The 15,777-nt window shown below is 35.9% G+C and overlaps 1 protein-coding gene across 1 annotated transcript; it reads right to left on the bottom strand.

The window, feature by feature from the left end:
• Positions 1-5,318: 5,318 nt before the first annotated feature.
• Positions 5,319-15,777, bottom strand: SRF6 (STRUBBELIG-receptor family 6). Its single transcript, XM_086432862.1, has 16 exons — positions 14,859-15,777; positions 13,216-13,348; positions 13,036-13,107; positions 12,879-12,944; positions 11,445-11,516; positions 11,280-11,351; positions 9,759-9,830; positions 9,606-9,671; positions 9,439-9,504; positions 9,040-9,347; positions 8,598-8,881; positions 8,056-8,327; positions 7,364-7,499; positions 6,780-6,916; positions 6,508-6,664; positions 5,319-5,650 (listed from the first exon to the last, which is right to left on the bottom strand). The coding sequence occupies exons 1-16, from the start codon at positions 14,941-14,943 to the stop codon at positions 5,507-5,509; spliced, it is 2,142 nt and encodes a 713-aa protein (XP_086288988.1). The 5' UTR covers positions 14,944-15,777; the 3' UTR covers positions 5,319-5,506.

Below are 15,777 nucleotides of genomic sequence, written 5' to 3'. Positions count from 1 at the left end.
TCACCAAAAATCAGCCCATTCCAAAACTTCTAACCCATCAAAAATGGTTTACAAAAAATGGACGGTTCACAATTTTTCAACCTGTTAACATGGGCTAGAAGTTTTGGAATGGGCTGATTTTTGATGAGGATGATCTCCTCACCATAGAGATCATCATCACCAAAAATCAGCCCATTCCAAAACCTCTAACCCATGTTTTGAAAAATGTTTTGCCAAAATGTTTGTCAAAATGTTTGTTGCTGAAAGGGACCCATATATATATATATATATAGGGAAATGTTCAGCACCCTAAGTTTTACCACACACTTTAACAAATGTTTTTTGTCCTACATGGGTTAGAAGTTTGGAATGGGCTGATTTTTGGTGAGGATGATCTCTATGATTAGAAGATCATCCTCCCCAAAAATCAGCCCATTCCGAAATGTTTAGCCCCATGTTTACAAGTTGAAAAATCGTGGACCGTCCATTTTTTGTAAATCATTTTTGATGGGGTTAGAAGTTTTGGAATGAGCTGATTTTTGGTGAGGATGATCTCCTCACCATAGAGATCATCCTCACCAAAAATCAGCCCATTCCGAAACTTCTAACCCATGTAGGACAAAACGCGTTTGTTAAAGTATGTGGTAAAACTTAGGGTGCCGAACGGGACCCATATATATATATATATATATATATATATATATATATATATATGGGAAATGTTCAGCACCCTAAGTTTTACCACACACTTTAACAAACGTTTTTTGTCCTACATGGGTTAGAAGTTTTGGAATGAGCTGATTTTTGGTGAGGATGATCTCTATGATTAGAAGATCATCCTCCCCAAAAATCAGCCCATTCCGAAATGTTTAGCCCCATGTTTACACGTTGAAAAATTGTGGACCGTCCATTTTTTGTAAATCAATTTTGATGGGGTTATAAGTTTTGGAATGAGCTGATTTTTGGTGAGGATGATCTCCTCACCATAGAGATCATCCTCACCAAAAATCAGCTCATTCCGAAACCTCTAACCCATGTAAGACAAAACGCGTTTGTTAAAGTGTGTGGTAAAACTAAGGGTGGCGAACGGGACCCTATATATATATATATATATATATATATATATATATATATATATATATATATATATATATATATATATATATGGGAAATGTTCAGCACCCTAAGTTTTACCACACACTTTAACAAACGTTTTTTGTCCTACATGGGTTAGAAGTTTTGGAATGAGCTGATTTTTGGTGAGGATGATCTCTATGATTAGAAAATCATCCTCCCCAAAAATCAGCCCATTCCGAAATGTTTAGCCCCATGTTTACACGTTGAAAAATCGTGGACCGTCCATTTTTTATAAATCAATTTTGATGGGGTTAGAAGTTTTGGAATGAGCTGATTTTTGGTGAGGATGATCTCCTCACCATAGAGATCATCCTCACCAAAAATCAGCTCATTCCGAAACTTCTAACCCATGTAAGACAAAACGCGTTTGTTAAAGTGTGTGGTAAAATTAAGGGTGGCGAACGGGACCCTATATATATATATATATATATATATATATATATATATATATATATATGGGTCCCGTTCAACACCCTAAGTTTTACCACACACTTTAACAAACGTGTTTGTCTTACATGGGTTAGAAATTTTGGAATGGGCTGATTTTTGGTGAGGATGATCTCTATGGTGAGGAGATCATCCTCACCAAAAATCAGCTCATTCCAAAACTTCTAACCCCATCAAAAATGATTTACAAAAAATGGACGGTCCACGATTTTTCAACGTGTAAACATGGGGCTAAACATTTCGGAATGGGCTGATTTTTGGGGAGGATGATCTTCTAATCATAGAGATCATCCTCACCAAAAATCAGTCCATTCCAAAACTTCTAACCCATGTAAGACAAAAAACGTTTGTTAAAGTGTGTGGTAAAACTTAGGGTGCTGAACATTTCCCTATATATATATATATATATATAGGGTCGGGTTCCTGCAACACACATTGCGACACACATATAGACAACGTGTTTGTCTTATATGGGCAAAAATGTTTGGAATGGGCTGATTTTTTGTGAGGATGATCTTTGTGATGAGGGGATCATCCTGGCAAAAAATCATCCCATTCCAAAACTTGTAACCCCATCAAAATTGATTTACAAAAATTGGACGGTCTATAATTTTTCAACAAAAATTGGATGGTCTAGAAGTTTCATAATGAGCTAATTTTTGGCAAGGATGATCTCCTCACCACAGAGATCATCCTCACAAAAAATCAGCCCATTCCAAACATTTTTGCCCATATAAGACAAAACACGTTGTCTATATGTGTGTTGAAATGGTTGTCGTTTGAACCTGACCCATATATATATATATATATATATATATATGGGTCCCTATCCGTGGCCAACAGTTTGGCAAACATTTTGGCAAACACTTTTTCAAAACATGGGTTAGAGGTCTTGGAATGGGCTGATTTTTGGTGAGGATGATCTCTACGGTGAGGAGATCATCCTCACCAAAAATCAGCTCATTCCAAAACTTCTAGCCCCATTTTACAAGTTGAAAAATCGTGAACCGTCCATTTTTTGTAAACCATTTTTGATGAGGTTAGAAGTTTTGGAATGGGCTGATTTTTGGTGATGATGATCTCCTCACCATAGAGATCATCCGCACAAAAAATCAGCCCATTCCAAGACCTCTAACCCATGTTTTGAAAAATGTGTTTGCCAAAATGTTTGCCAAACTATTGGCCATTGAACGCTACTCTATATATATATATATATATATATAGAACAGCGTTCCTAAGACTCATATTGGGACTCACATTGCGACACACCGTTTTGTCTTATATGGGCAAAAATATTTGGAATGGGCTGATTTTTTGTGAGGATGATCTCTATGGTGAGGAGATCATCCTTGCCAAAAATCAGCTCATTATGAAACTTCTAGACCGTCCAATTTTTGTTGAAAATTATAGACCGTCCAATTTTTGTAAATCAATTTTGATGGGGTTAGAAGTTTTGGAATGGGATGATTTTTTGCCAGGATGATCCCCTCATCACAGAGATCATCCTCACAAAAAATCAGCTCATTCCAAACATTTTTACCCATATAAGACAAAACGGTGTGTCGCAATGTGAGTCCCAATATGAGTCTTAGGAACGTGACCCATATATATATATATATATATATATATATATATATATATATATAGAGGGGGCGGTTCAAGGGCCATATGAGAAAACATATGAAAAAACTTTCGTTTTTCAAAATAAGAGTTAGAGGTTTTGGATTGAGCTGATTTTTTGCAAGGATGGTCACTATGATGAAAAGATCATCCTTACAAAAAATCAGCTCAATCAGAAACTTCTAAATCCATCAAAAGTGATTTACAAATTAGTGATAAAAATTGGTAAAAAATCGACGGTCTACATTCTAAATCACTTTTAATGGGGTTAGAAGTTTCAGATTGGGCTGATTTTTTTTTTTTTTGGATGATCTTCCCATCATAGGGATCATCCTCACAAAAAATCAGCTCAATCCAAAATTTCTAACCCATATTTTAAAATTTTATTAAAAACGAAAGTTTTTACATATGTTTTCTCATATGGCCCTTGAACCTGACCCATATATATATATATGGGTCACGTTCCGTATACCCCTATTACAACTCACATTGCGACACACCGTTTTGTCTTATATGGGCAAAAATATTTGGAATGAGCTGATTTTTTGTGAGGATGATTTCTATGGTGAGGAGATCATCCTTGCCAAAAATCAGCTCATTATGAAACTTTTAGACCGTCCAATTTTTGTTGAAAAATTATAGACCGTCCAATTTTTGTAAATCAATTTTGATGGGGTTAGAAGTTTTGGAATGGGATGATTTTTTGCCAGGATGATCCCCTCATCACAGAGATCATCCTCACAAAAAATCAGCTCATTCCAAACATTTTTTCCCATATAAGACAAAACGGTGTGTCGCAATGTGAGTCTCAATATGAGTCTTAGGAACGTGACCCTATATATATATATATGGGTCACGTTCAAGGGCCAACTTTTGGCAAAACATTTTTCAAAACATAAGTTAGAGGTTTTGGAATGGGCTGATTTTTTGTGAGGATGATCTCTACACCGTAGAGATCATCCTCACAAAAAATCAGCCCATTCTAAAACTTCTAACCCATGTTTACAAGTTGAAAAATCGTGGACCGTCTATTTTTTGCAAACTATTTTTGATGGGGTTAGAAGTTTTGGAATGGGCTGATTTTTGGTGAAGATGATCTCCTCACCGTAGAGATCATCCTCACCAAAAATCAGCCCATTCCAAAACCTCTAACTCATTTTTTGAAAAATGTTTTGCCAAAAAGTTGGCCCTTGAACGCACCCTATATATATATAGGATCACGTTCAAGGGCAAACTTTTTAACAAATTTTTTGGCAAAACATTTTTCAAAACATGAGTTAGAAGTTTTGAAATGGGCTGATTTTTTGTGAGGAGATCATCATCACCAAAAATCAACCCATTCCAAAACTTCTAACCCCATCAAAAATAGTTTACAAAAAATGGACTGTCCGGAGATCATCTTCACCAAAAATCAGCTCATTCCAAAACTTCTAACTCATGTTTTGAAAAATGTTTTGCCAAAAGGTTTGCCAAAAAGTTAGCCATTGAACGCTACCCATATATATATATAGGGAAATGTTCAGCAACAAACATTTTGACAAACGTTTTGGCAAAACATTTTTCAAAACATGGGTTAAAAGTTTTGGAATGGGTTGATTTTTGGTGAAGATGATCTCTATGGTGAGGAGATCATCATCACCAAAAATCAGCCCATTCCAAAACTTCTAACCCCATCGAAAATGGTTTACAAAAAATGGATGGTCCACAATTTTTCAACTTATAAACTGGGGTTAGAAGTTTTGGAATGGGCTGATTTTTGGTGAGGATGATCTCCTCACCAAAAATCAGCCCATTCCAAAACCTCTAATCCATGTTTTGAAAAATGTTTTGCCAAAATGTTTGTTGCTGAACGCGACTATATATATATTTTTATATCATTTTTTTCCCGGTTTCTTCATGTCCCCCCACCCATTCTCATCGTTCTTTTTCCAAAGTTTTCCCTTGCCAATTTAAAACCGTACTGACTTTGTGACTATGGTATAGATTAACCTATTAAATGGGCTATGGCCTAAAGCAAATGACCTGGAAAACCTTATTGTAGTGTATATGTATATGTATATGCTTAGTGGTGTATAATTTTGAATGAAGACCCTATAGTGTTTTTGTATTTGGGAGAATTATAAGAATGACAAACCTGCTAATAATGGAGGAAGCTATCCATAATTTAAGATGAAAACCACATACAACATTTATTACAAAATATCCTCCGGTGAAAAGCAACTCCCCATCTCTCTATACTTATCATACAATAAAACCAGCAAAAAAAGAAAAAGAAAAATTGGATTGCCCACTGAGAAGGATTAGAAAATGCTGTGCATGCATGCTACTCCTCTGTTTCTTGATCTTCGGCCAACTGGGTTGCACTTCGGTCATTTCCCACTGTTCTCTTGCTCATGTTTGCTCGCTGCACCAAGCGAACCAGAGCTTGTACTACTTCTGACATGGGTGGTCGGAACTCTGGTTCAGGCTGCCCAGATATCATTATTAAACTATTAGAAATTGCGGTCATTAGAGACTGAAGGGTGATATTGTTGGGAAAATGAAATCAAAACTGATTTCATTAGCAAGAAAACAAACAAAATAATGATCACCGATCAAATCAACTTGGCTAAGAGATGTGCAAACACTTCTTGAAGATAGCCGGAACCTCCCATTTGTGCGAAGGAACACGGAAACACTATCCCTGGAATTCAATCTAGCCAGGACTCAATCTTGTTCCTCTACAAGTTTGCATTACTTGACAGAAATTTGTACTTTGCATCTTTAGGATGGAGATAATAGGTTCTCACATATGGAGAGTATAGTATCTCACAAAGTGTGGAAAGAAAAATGAGAGGTGTGAGATGCAAAAAAACAAAAACACAATGGTGTTAGGGGGTTTATACAGTGGTGCAGAAGTACTTGGGGGCAATGAATCACTATTAATTGATATATTTCCCACAAATTCTTCCAACTTCAAGATTAGGTGTATTGTACATGTATTTATTGTGTACATTTCCCAAAATATTTTCCAACCTTAAGTTCATCTCTTCTAACTAAATTCACTCACGTAGAATTTATGAATGAACAAACATAAATGCCATGAACCTTGATCTATGCATCTTGTTCTATTAAATTGGGTCATGAACTTCGGTTTTGGATCAGATACAATGATCCTCTTTGATTCAATTCTTCAAACCATATATCCCCTTTGGAAAGAGTTTAAAAGCTCAAATTAATGTTTTAATAAAAACTTGTATAAATTTGATTTATTTAAATCATAAGCAAACAGATATTTCATTGAAGGTTGTAAAAACTGAAGATACGTAACAGCCAACATATTACCTGGACGCACAGAGCTATCACGTCAGCAAACCGTGAGAGGGATTTAGCAGGGTAGAGCCCTTTGAGTGCTGGATCGACCATCTTAGCCAAAGCATCAATGTCATGGAGCTGAGGCGTTGCCCATCGAACCAAAGATTGCTCCAATCTCGGCCTTGAGCTGTCAGGTGCATATCCCCATAGTAATTAGGAAGTAAGAAAGAATGATATCAGAATATCATTTCATCTCCAAAAATTTGCGGCGAAATCATCTCTTGTATAATAGATAGCTTTACCTATCAAATGGTTTCCGACCCGTGAGAAGCTCCAGCATGACAACTCCAAAGCTGTAAACGTCACTCTTTAAGGTATATTGGCCAGACATGCCGACCTCAGGTGCACTATATCCAGAACTTGAGTTATGATCTGATGCCTGTAGAAGTTCAGGGAAATTTTTATTGAAGATAAATTTTACTAACTACACTCTTTAAACCAAAATCACTTACCCATATTGTCCATTTTCTTTATTTAAAAGAGTATTTGGGCATGAATGGCCACATCTGACGACCTCAAATATACAGTTCCTAACATGTAGCATAAATACAAAGAGCACTACTAATTCAAAGATTTAATCCTCCAGTATCCATTCCATCAGAAAATTGGACTAAAAATTCAATTCGGAAGAAAGGTCCATACACACAACTTGCACGAAAAATATATTAGAAAAAAAAATTGGGTGCAGTAAAGATTGACAAAAGAGGGTATAATGAGTAACACCTAACTAGTAACGTACTTCCAGCATATTTCATTTTTTGGTTATACGTAAGGATATATTTTGGTCCTGCACTAGAAATAAAACTTTGGAAGCATGAGTTTTTACCTGATGTTCTGCATTTGGAACAAAGCTTGCCAACCCACAATCTGAAAGGTGAGGACTGAGCTCCATGTCCAGCAAAATGTTGGCTGATTTGAAATTCTTGTGAACAACAGATGGTGAGCAAACTTCATGTAAATACCTGAATAGATTCCCCTTTGTAAGTACCAAGCAATTGATGAGTATCATTGGCAAAATCAGAACTATTACTTTGTAAGGATAAAAATAACAATGTTCAGAAACAAATAAATCAACTGAGAACTTGGCCAATCCAAATCATGTGGTGAAGCTAAGTTTGCAGTCCAAAGTCGAAGCTTAATTGGAGACAAACTCATATGGTACTTCTTCTAGTTGGGAAATTGTGGGCTTTGGGCCCTTGTGTGCATGGATATGTCTCTAATTTGGGCTTTCTCAAAAATGCATTGTCAAAAACCAGGTATCTTCTTTTCTGAGCAGAGAAAGAGCGACAGAAAAACCGTTTTGGCCAACAATTTGTATTCCCTTGTTCACAATGACCCACTTACCATATGTTTAAAGCATACTCATATTACGAAGGCAGAAATAAAAACACCTCATCTTTAGAAGAAGTTGGTCTAATATTTAACCAAATAAGAAAATCATGCAAAAGTTTTCTAGATCAAATTCTTCTAGGAAACAAAGAAGCAACTCCTTTGGTCATTTACCCAATATTAACTTACTCTAATGCACGTGCTGTTCCCAGAGCTATCTTGACACGGGTGTTCCATGTCAATGGGTTACTGTATTCATCTGAGACATGCAAGAAGTCATGAAGTGAACCATTCCTATGGAACTCATAAACTAGCAGGTGCTGCCCATGCTCTGAACAATATCCCACAAGTTCAGTCACATTCGGGTGATGTAACCGGGAGATGCTCGAAAGAACTTCCATGAAATCTTCTGATGATTGGTTGGGTAGTGCAGATGAATCTATTTTCTTAACAGCAAGAACCTGGAATGCCAATCAAATTACCCACCAAATGAATATAAGAATCTCCTAAAACACGTTCTTTTAGGAATGCCAAAAGAACACTCTTAAAAAGAAAAAAAAGGCTCCACTTTTCCACAACAAACACTAGGGAAAAAAATAGTTCAATCTTCCTTCTTACCTTCTCATTAATAATTGTTATAATGACATGAAAGTATAGTCCTACGAAGGAGAAGATTCACAGAGTTTAAACTAAACCAAACAGGGCCTGATGCATGCAGGAGAAATGTATACCTTTCCATCATCAAATTGAGCCCGATAAACACGTCCGATAGACCCCTCCCCAATGAGGTTTTCTACGCTGAAGCTGTCTGTAGCCATCTGCAGGTCAGCAACTGAATACGCTTTAGTGTTAATGGGTACTGCATTAACTTTCTTGACAACGACAGGCTTGTTTGAAAAATCATCTTCATCGAATGATTTGTGCCGATCACTAGGTGGAGGTCTAAGATTCATTGATGCTGAAGTTTCAAATTTTTTTGTGTTAATTGCTGAGGAGGTTTGAATAGGCTTCATTTCTGCAATAGATATAATAGTCATCATCAGCTTAGTGACTGCTCATGGGATGACACGAATATGTGGTAAGAACATCCTCCTATAATATGAAGAATCTTTGTAATCAACAATCATTGGTAAGCATTAGTGTGCATGGAAACTCAGAAGGAATGTGGAATACCTTTAACATCATTTGAAGCGAGAGGGGTGAATGGCCGATCATTGGCAAGGTTTTCAACATCTGATGTGGGTGTTTTAGATCTCCTCTTGAACAAAAAGAATGCTACCACTGCTCCAACAAGCAAAATTGATATTACTATCCCTGCTATGCCTCCACTTCCAATGCCTGATTTTTTTCCACCTCCTTTGTCCTCGGAAGGGCTGTTATTGCTGCCTGAATTGTGATGTTGTTTAGCTTGTCCACCAGGTGGAGGTGTGTATGGTGGAGGAGGTGGTGCAGACCCTGAGGTCCATGAGTTACCACCTGTCCTGTAAATTGAAATTCATAACTCTCAGATCTAAATGAAAAAGAATGTCATGTCACATAAATAAACTGCTCATGGTTTTTTGAAATGCTTACTGAAGATTCTTTATGTTCTTCAACTGGTTGGGAATCCAGCCACTAAAATGATTATTTGCAACATTCCTGAGAAACATCACAAATTTGAAGTTTATGTGGATTTAAAAGGTCTCTCCATCAGAGCGAAAAAAAATAACTTTCCAATTAAATTGATATGGATCACTCACAGATTTTCAAGGGGAAGATTTGCAAGGACATCAATGGAACCTGTAAACTGGTTGCTCTGCAATGACCTGCAGGATAACAAGTAAGATAACCAATGAAGGGAGGACCAATATTAAATATCAATAAAACATCAGGTTATCTCTTATTTTGCGTACATGCTGGTCACACTTGTAAGGGAGCTGAGGCTCTTAGGAAGATCACCCGTTAAAGCATTGAAAGAGAGATCCCTGAAGCATATAGAAGAGTTATTATCGTTTGATAGCACAAAAGCCAGAGAAGAAGCACAAACAGTAAGAAAGAGGTTATAACCAAACCCAACAATTTTAACTCGTCATCATCAGACCCTCCCAAACATTTGGAAGTGAACGAATCTTGTTCCCCCCCCACCCCCCCACTCTGATTCTGTCTCAAGCTATGTCTTATGTTAATCAAGTGCATTCATGTTTTCTCTCACCACCTCAATCCATAATCATTTTGGTCCCCTTCTCTCTCTTTTTGGTTGTCCAACTTGCATGCTCTTTCCAACTGGGGCTGTTATTGATCTTCTTTTCACATAACCTAACCATTTCAATTAACTTTGTCTTAGTTTGTCACATACTGAGATTATTCCAACACTTTTTTTTATCAAGTATAAATTATAATTTGCGAAGTGCCTAATTATTCTTTTTAAATTTATCACCTATTGCGATTATTCCTACACATTAATGAAAGTGTTCTTTTTTAATATTCTTTGTTCATCTTTTTTGCTCCTCCATCTTAGCCTTCTCATATCTCCTACCCTGAATAGATGAACATGCTTTTTAATTTCTCAACATTCAGCCCAATAGAGCATAATCGGTCTTCCTACCATCTTATAAAACTTACTTTTTAATTGATTGGGATGAATAGGTCACATAGCACTCCAGAAGCACATCCACTTTAAACAACTCTCAGTTATGGGCCAGATCCCCCTCAATCTCCATGTATCTATTCATCCTATTTATTCTAAAATCTAAATCCCTTGTAGTCTAAGGTAGCTCTCTAGAGTTCTAATTTTCGATTTACTCTCTCTCTAGCCTCATGAACTAACACTGCGATATATGAAAATAACATATACCAAGGGATCTTTTCTTGAATATGAGCAGTTACTTCAACTATAACAAGAGAAAACATAAATGAATCGAAAACTGATCCCTGATGTAAACCAATTGTACCTGATAATTCATTCACTTCCTCACCATTTATTCTTACACTAGTCATAACTCTAATACATGCTGCTCTGAACTCAATATCTACTTGGGAGTCCTTTCTTTCCAATATCTACCAAATTAACTCTTTAAGTACTTTTTTCAAATAATTTCTCCAAGCCAGTGAAAGCTAGGTGGAAGATGTGACCTAGGGAGTAGACCTTATCTTCCCAAAATTGCAATGGTGGAAGGTACTTCTACGAACTTAAAACGTATAACATAAGATACAATGCATCCATCATAGAACAATGTAGAAGTTAAGTAAATGAAAAATGTTATTTATCAAAAAAAAGTAAATGAAAAATGTCAACCATGACATGGAATGAATGGAATCAAATAATTATCAATGGCATAAAATAATGGAAGACTAGATTCTGAGTAAGTTATGTAATGATGTGTGTGACTATTTTCATAAGGAGAGAAGATGGGGAGGGAGAGTGGGTATCTCACAATGTCGTGAGGGCAGAAAGCTGTCCGAATATGTCATCCAATTGGCCCTGAAGTTGATTATGATTGACGTTTCTACATCATCAAAAACCCCACCATTTAGTTTGGAGTCTTCTAGATTAAATTGCAGAAGAAAATGACCAAAGTGGCAGCATAAATATGACTTACAAGTATTCAAGAGAAGTCATTTGAGAAATGGAATATGGGATGCCTCCATTGAAAGAATTTCCAGCAAGATTTCTGCGTATCAGATGTGATATTCATTAAAAAAAAAATAATGCAAAAATAAAAAATAAAAATCAGAATGTTTCTACCAAATGACCCAAAAATTTAAAAATACATGATAAAAATTAAATCACCACCATACAATCTTGTATGCCTTACCCCAAATACTAGGGTTGGCAAGATGAATTGGATTTTGTCATTCCACCCTACCCTCTAGCCATAGCGTCAATCAAGGAATTTATCTTCATATTTTTTCTTACAAACTCCACATCATTTTTATCCTTTCTTTTGCTCTTGTAGAGCCTTTGACTTGCACCAAAGCACTCCTTTATGGCAGTGCTATTATTGTTCTTTTATGTGCATCTTTAACGATTTCCTTCATTCTACCTTCTCCAACTATTCCAAAATTTTCTTGAATATACTATTTCTAATTGTCTTTCCTACTCTTAGCATACATCCGTCTCAACGTCCTTATCTCTATTATGCTCATTATATGGAATTGTTTCTTAACTACCCCTCATTAAGCTCCATAAATTATGACTGGTCTTTCTTTTCATTGGTACACTTTGATCATATAATACCACAAAAATGATCAAATTTCACTTCTTTAAAAAAAATTCACCTCCAGATAACAGAACTTAAATAAAACTGGTTTCTTTAGGATATTTCATTTCATCAATCTTAGAAAAACAAATATGTCATCCCTAGAAGTATCCTTACTAAGGTAACATGACATATTTTGTTCTGTCATACTAATCCTAAAAACCTTAGATTTTACAATCTCTCCATGGTTCAAGTTTTAAATCCTCTTCCTTTTTAGTTTCATCATCCCTTCTATTTTCAAAATATAAACATGGGAATCATTGAGATATTTTGACAAAAAATTCCACTAAGTGTAGCACTTTGTATATTGATGGCTTTTTGAAGGGTGTCCATGCAGATTGTTTATTTCAAGGGCAATATTATTTAGAGGATGTTTCCTTTAGCCTAATGTTTGAGTATTTGGAAAGAGGTGAACAAAAGAACCTTTGAAGGGGTTGAGGGAAGCCATCATGATATTATATAGGTGCTCAATGTTAATCTTTAGTGATGTTTTAAGATGTTTGCGGAATTCAAAGGTATTCTTTGAAGACTTGAATTGAGGTGGGAGCCTTTGTTGTATGAGGCAGGTTAGTAGCATTTAAGGTGTGTCACTAGGGGTAAGCTTGGTGTGATATTTTTCTTTCCTTTGTCTTTCTTGTGAGTTGTTCCCTTTCTCCAACTCGGTCTCCTCAACCTCTAGGAAGGGTAATTTTTTTGTATCTGCTATGTTTTTTCAATGAAATTTATACTTTAAAATAAAATAAAAATAAGAACATATGCATTAATGAAACTTACAATCGCTTCAGATTTGGAGGAAGTTGATAGGGTATCTGATTTCCAAGATTATTATTGCTCATGTCCCTGTATAAATTTCGACAGATCACCTCATCAAAATTAAAGTACAATGTAAAGAAGAAAGAAGTGACACACTGTAGAGATCCATATTGCTTACAGGTTAGTTAATGATCCTAGACTTTCTAGCTGGAAGCCCATCGTTCCAGAGAGTCCAAGACCTGATAATTTTCTAATGAAATAAAGCAACAGAATATGTCAATCAAATCAGCATTTGTGGATGCCAAGCATCTTAAATATGTGAAAAAAGAAGAAAAGAATAAGAAGAAAAGAAAACCACATTTCTGTAACTGAAGAGCCTGAGCAGGTTATGCCTTTCCAAGACTGCCCACATGGATCATCACCATTAGAGCTCCAACCCGTTAGCTGAGATGGTGAATTTAGGCTTCCATACATGACCTTAAGAGCAGAAGCTGAGCGTTGAACGTGACAAGAAAGGGAATCAAAGAGTCATTTTTGAGAGAAGTTCAAAACCAAGTTTCCGTCAAGAAGTTAGTCAGAGTACATATTAAAACTGATTCGAAACTAAATTACAAGTTATTCTCAGTTTCAATATTTTGTGCAAGTTAATCCAGTTGAACATTTCTTGAAGGAAAAGAAATGCATTATTCCACGCCAAAATCAAGTTCAGTTCTTCCAAATAAGGCATTCCCATTGAAATATGGGGTACACATAACCACTCTAAAGGTGATGACGGTATTGGAGGAGTCTTGTATCGACTCACAACTATTTGTTCATGCCAAAAAGAGGATAGCTTTGATACTGGATAGCTTAATTAGGACAGAGTTATGTCTGCAGCCAACCACCTTGCTGAGAACTTGTAAATTAAGAAGTGATGTCATAACAGGCATCCATATTTTGAAGTAAACTTTAAGAAGTAGCATTTCCTTGCTTCCTAGAGGTATAAATTATATTGAATAAAACTTAATCTTTGAATACAGTAAGTGGAAGAAAGCAACAAGTTATATTCCCAAATTCTACTTTAGAAAAAATAAAATAAAAAAACAAACAATTCTTCAACTAAACAAAGACATCTCTGAGTAAATCCAAACAAAGAAATCAAAAAGAAAAAGAAAGGGAACAGCATAATTAGGACAAGAGTCATTGCCTTAACTTATACTAAGCTAAAGAAAAAGAGAGAAACTTAGCTTGATGACAAAGAAAGAGATGATCAATTTCTCAAAGCGCCATTCTCTATTCTTCTTTTCATACTCCCAAAATCTATTCACCCAAAAAACAGCAAAAACACGAAGGTTGCAAATAGCATCATTGCACATCATATAAGAGATGCACGTCCCTCCAACATTCTTCCTTCTTTTATGGTGTTAGCTATCTCTAGAAACCCAGTCGTAACCAGAATGCAGCCTAGGAGATATTAAACAACGGAGAAATGGAAAAAATCATCTTTGTATTTTATTTTTTGTCAGAGAAGAAAGCTTTCAGTCCCTGAGTCACTCTTTGCAGATTTCTAAAGTCAGTCAGAGCCAATACAAGGAGACATTCCCCCTCACCAAAACCCATTACCTTTCAGACACCATTAAATCTATAGAACAGAAATTTCACATTGTAATGTCAATCTTCTCTACCAAAAACCATGTCTTAATCATAAAAGTTACATTTAGTCTAGTTTAGAGAGAGAAATGCTTCAATTTTTAATTCAGTTTTCTCTAATACAAATGAAAAGTAACCATCTTTCCAGACATCAAGACCATTTTCTAATCAGTCCAAAACATACAAGAAAGATATCTGTTATATCAGACCCAATATCCACAAAGAATCCAAATTTATATAACCAAAAGCAAAAAAGGGTAGGAACTGAATCAAGCTTAAATTACAGAGCAGTTACAGATGTTTCTCAACCAAACAAAATTGAGAAAATAAGGGGGAAAAAGGATTGAACTTTAAGAGGATGGAGATGCTTACCCTCTGTTTGATTTGTGGCGCCATTTACGGAATCTGGACTCCAAATCGAAATGCAGACAACGAAGAGCACCCAAACTTCCAACATTTCTCGATTCAGAAATCACACAGCAACAATTGTCTCTCCAATGAACTTTTCTCCAAATATTCTCTCTTTATTTTTTTCCCAGATTTTATATACCAGCTACCAAGGCGAGGTAAAGCTGGCAGAATAGCACGAAAGGCGAGAAGATTCCAAAAAACACAAAACTTAATTTATTACAGAAAAAAACAACACGCTTTTAGGGTTTTTTCCCCTACTTAATCTCTCTCTCTCTGTTTCACTAAGAGATTACTTTGTTTGGAGAACACGAAGAAATTTTCTATCCTGAACATTGTTACTTTCACCGTTTCACGAAGTAACGGTGACTAACGAACGATTCACGAGATTTGCGCAAAAAAAGTCCTTGTTTGGTTGAATGAGCACTAGCCGTTGGATTGAGTGTACGTCACACAACTCTACGACTGAGACAGCTACTTCTAACTAGTCTAGATCAGGAAAAAGCTCCATTTTTTTTCTTTCTCTCTCTCTCTAAAAAGATAAAATCACCGAAAGCTTTGGATCTTTCCGTCAAATCAAAGCTTTTTTTTTGTTTTTCTTTGTGTGAAATTATCATCCATCTCTGCAACTTATCTTGCAAGTGAAATTTACTTACAGTTACTCATCAAGAAACTCAAACACTACGATTCTTATGGATCTGAGCTGAAATTTGTTAGATCTGAGCTTATGTTGATTTCTAAATCGAAATCTGTAGTTTTCAAAGAGAGGAATTATTTAGTTGGCTCGAATCGGATCGTTTGAGCTCCAACATGGCAACGTAAGAATCTCATTAGCAGACCAACGTTATAATAAAAGTACTTCGACATAATTATGCTTTTAGAG

The sequence above is a fragment of the Akebia trifoliata genome, chromosome 1 (genome assembly GCF_017979445.1).
Source record: "Akebia trifoliata isolate Shusen 1 chromosome 1, ASM1797944v1, whole genome shotgun sequence".
NCBI lineage: Eukaryota > Viridiplantae > Streptophyta > Magnoliopsida > Ranunculales > Lardizabalaceae > Akebia > Akebia trifoliata.
Note: the sequence above shows the minus strand (reverse complement) of the source record. Positions and strands in the feature narration are given on the sequence as shown.

What these genes read in the sequence shown, in the direction of transcription:
- SRF6 (XM_086432862.1), bottom strand. Translation starts at nt 14,943, where the DNA reads ATGTTGGAAGTTTGGGTGCTCTTCGTTGTCTGCATTTCGATTTGGAGT. An exon ending in CTCAATTTGATGATGGAAAG is followed by an intron (nt 8,328 to 8,597) that starts GTATACATTTCT and finishes TTGGCATTCCAG; the next exon opens with GTTCTTGCTGTTAAGAAAAT. An exon ending in GGTCGGAAACCATTTGATAG is followed by an intron (nt 6,665 to 6,779) that starts GTAAAGCTATCT and finishes TGCACCTGACAG; the next exon opens with CTCAAGGCCGAGATTGGAGC.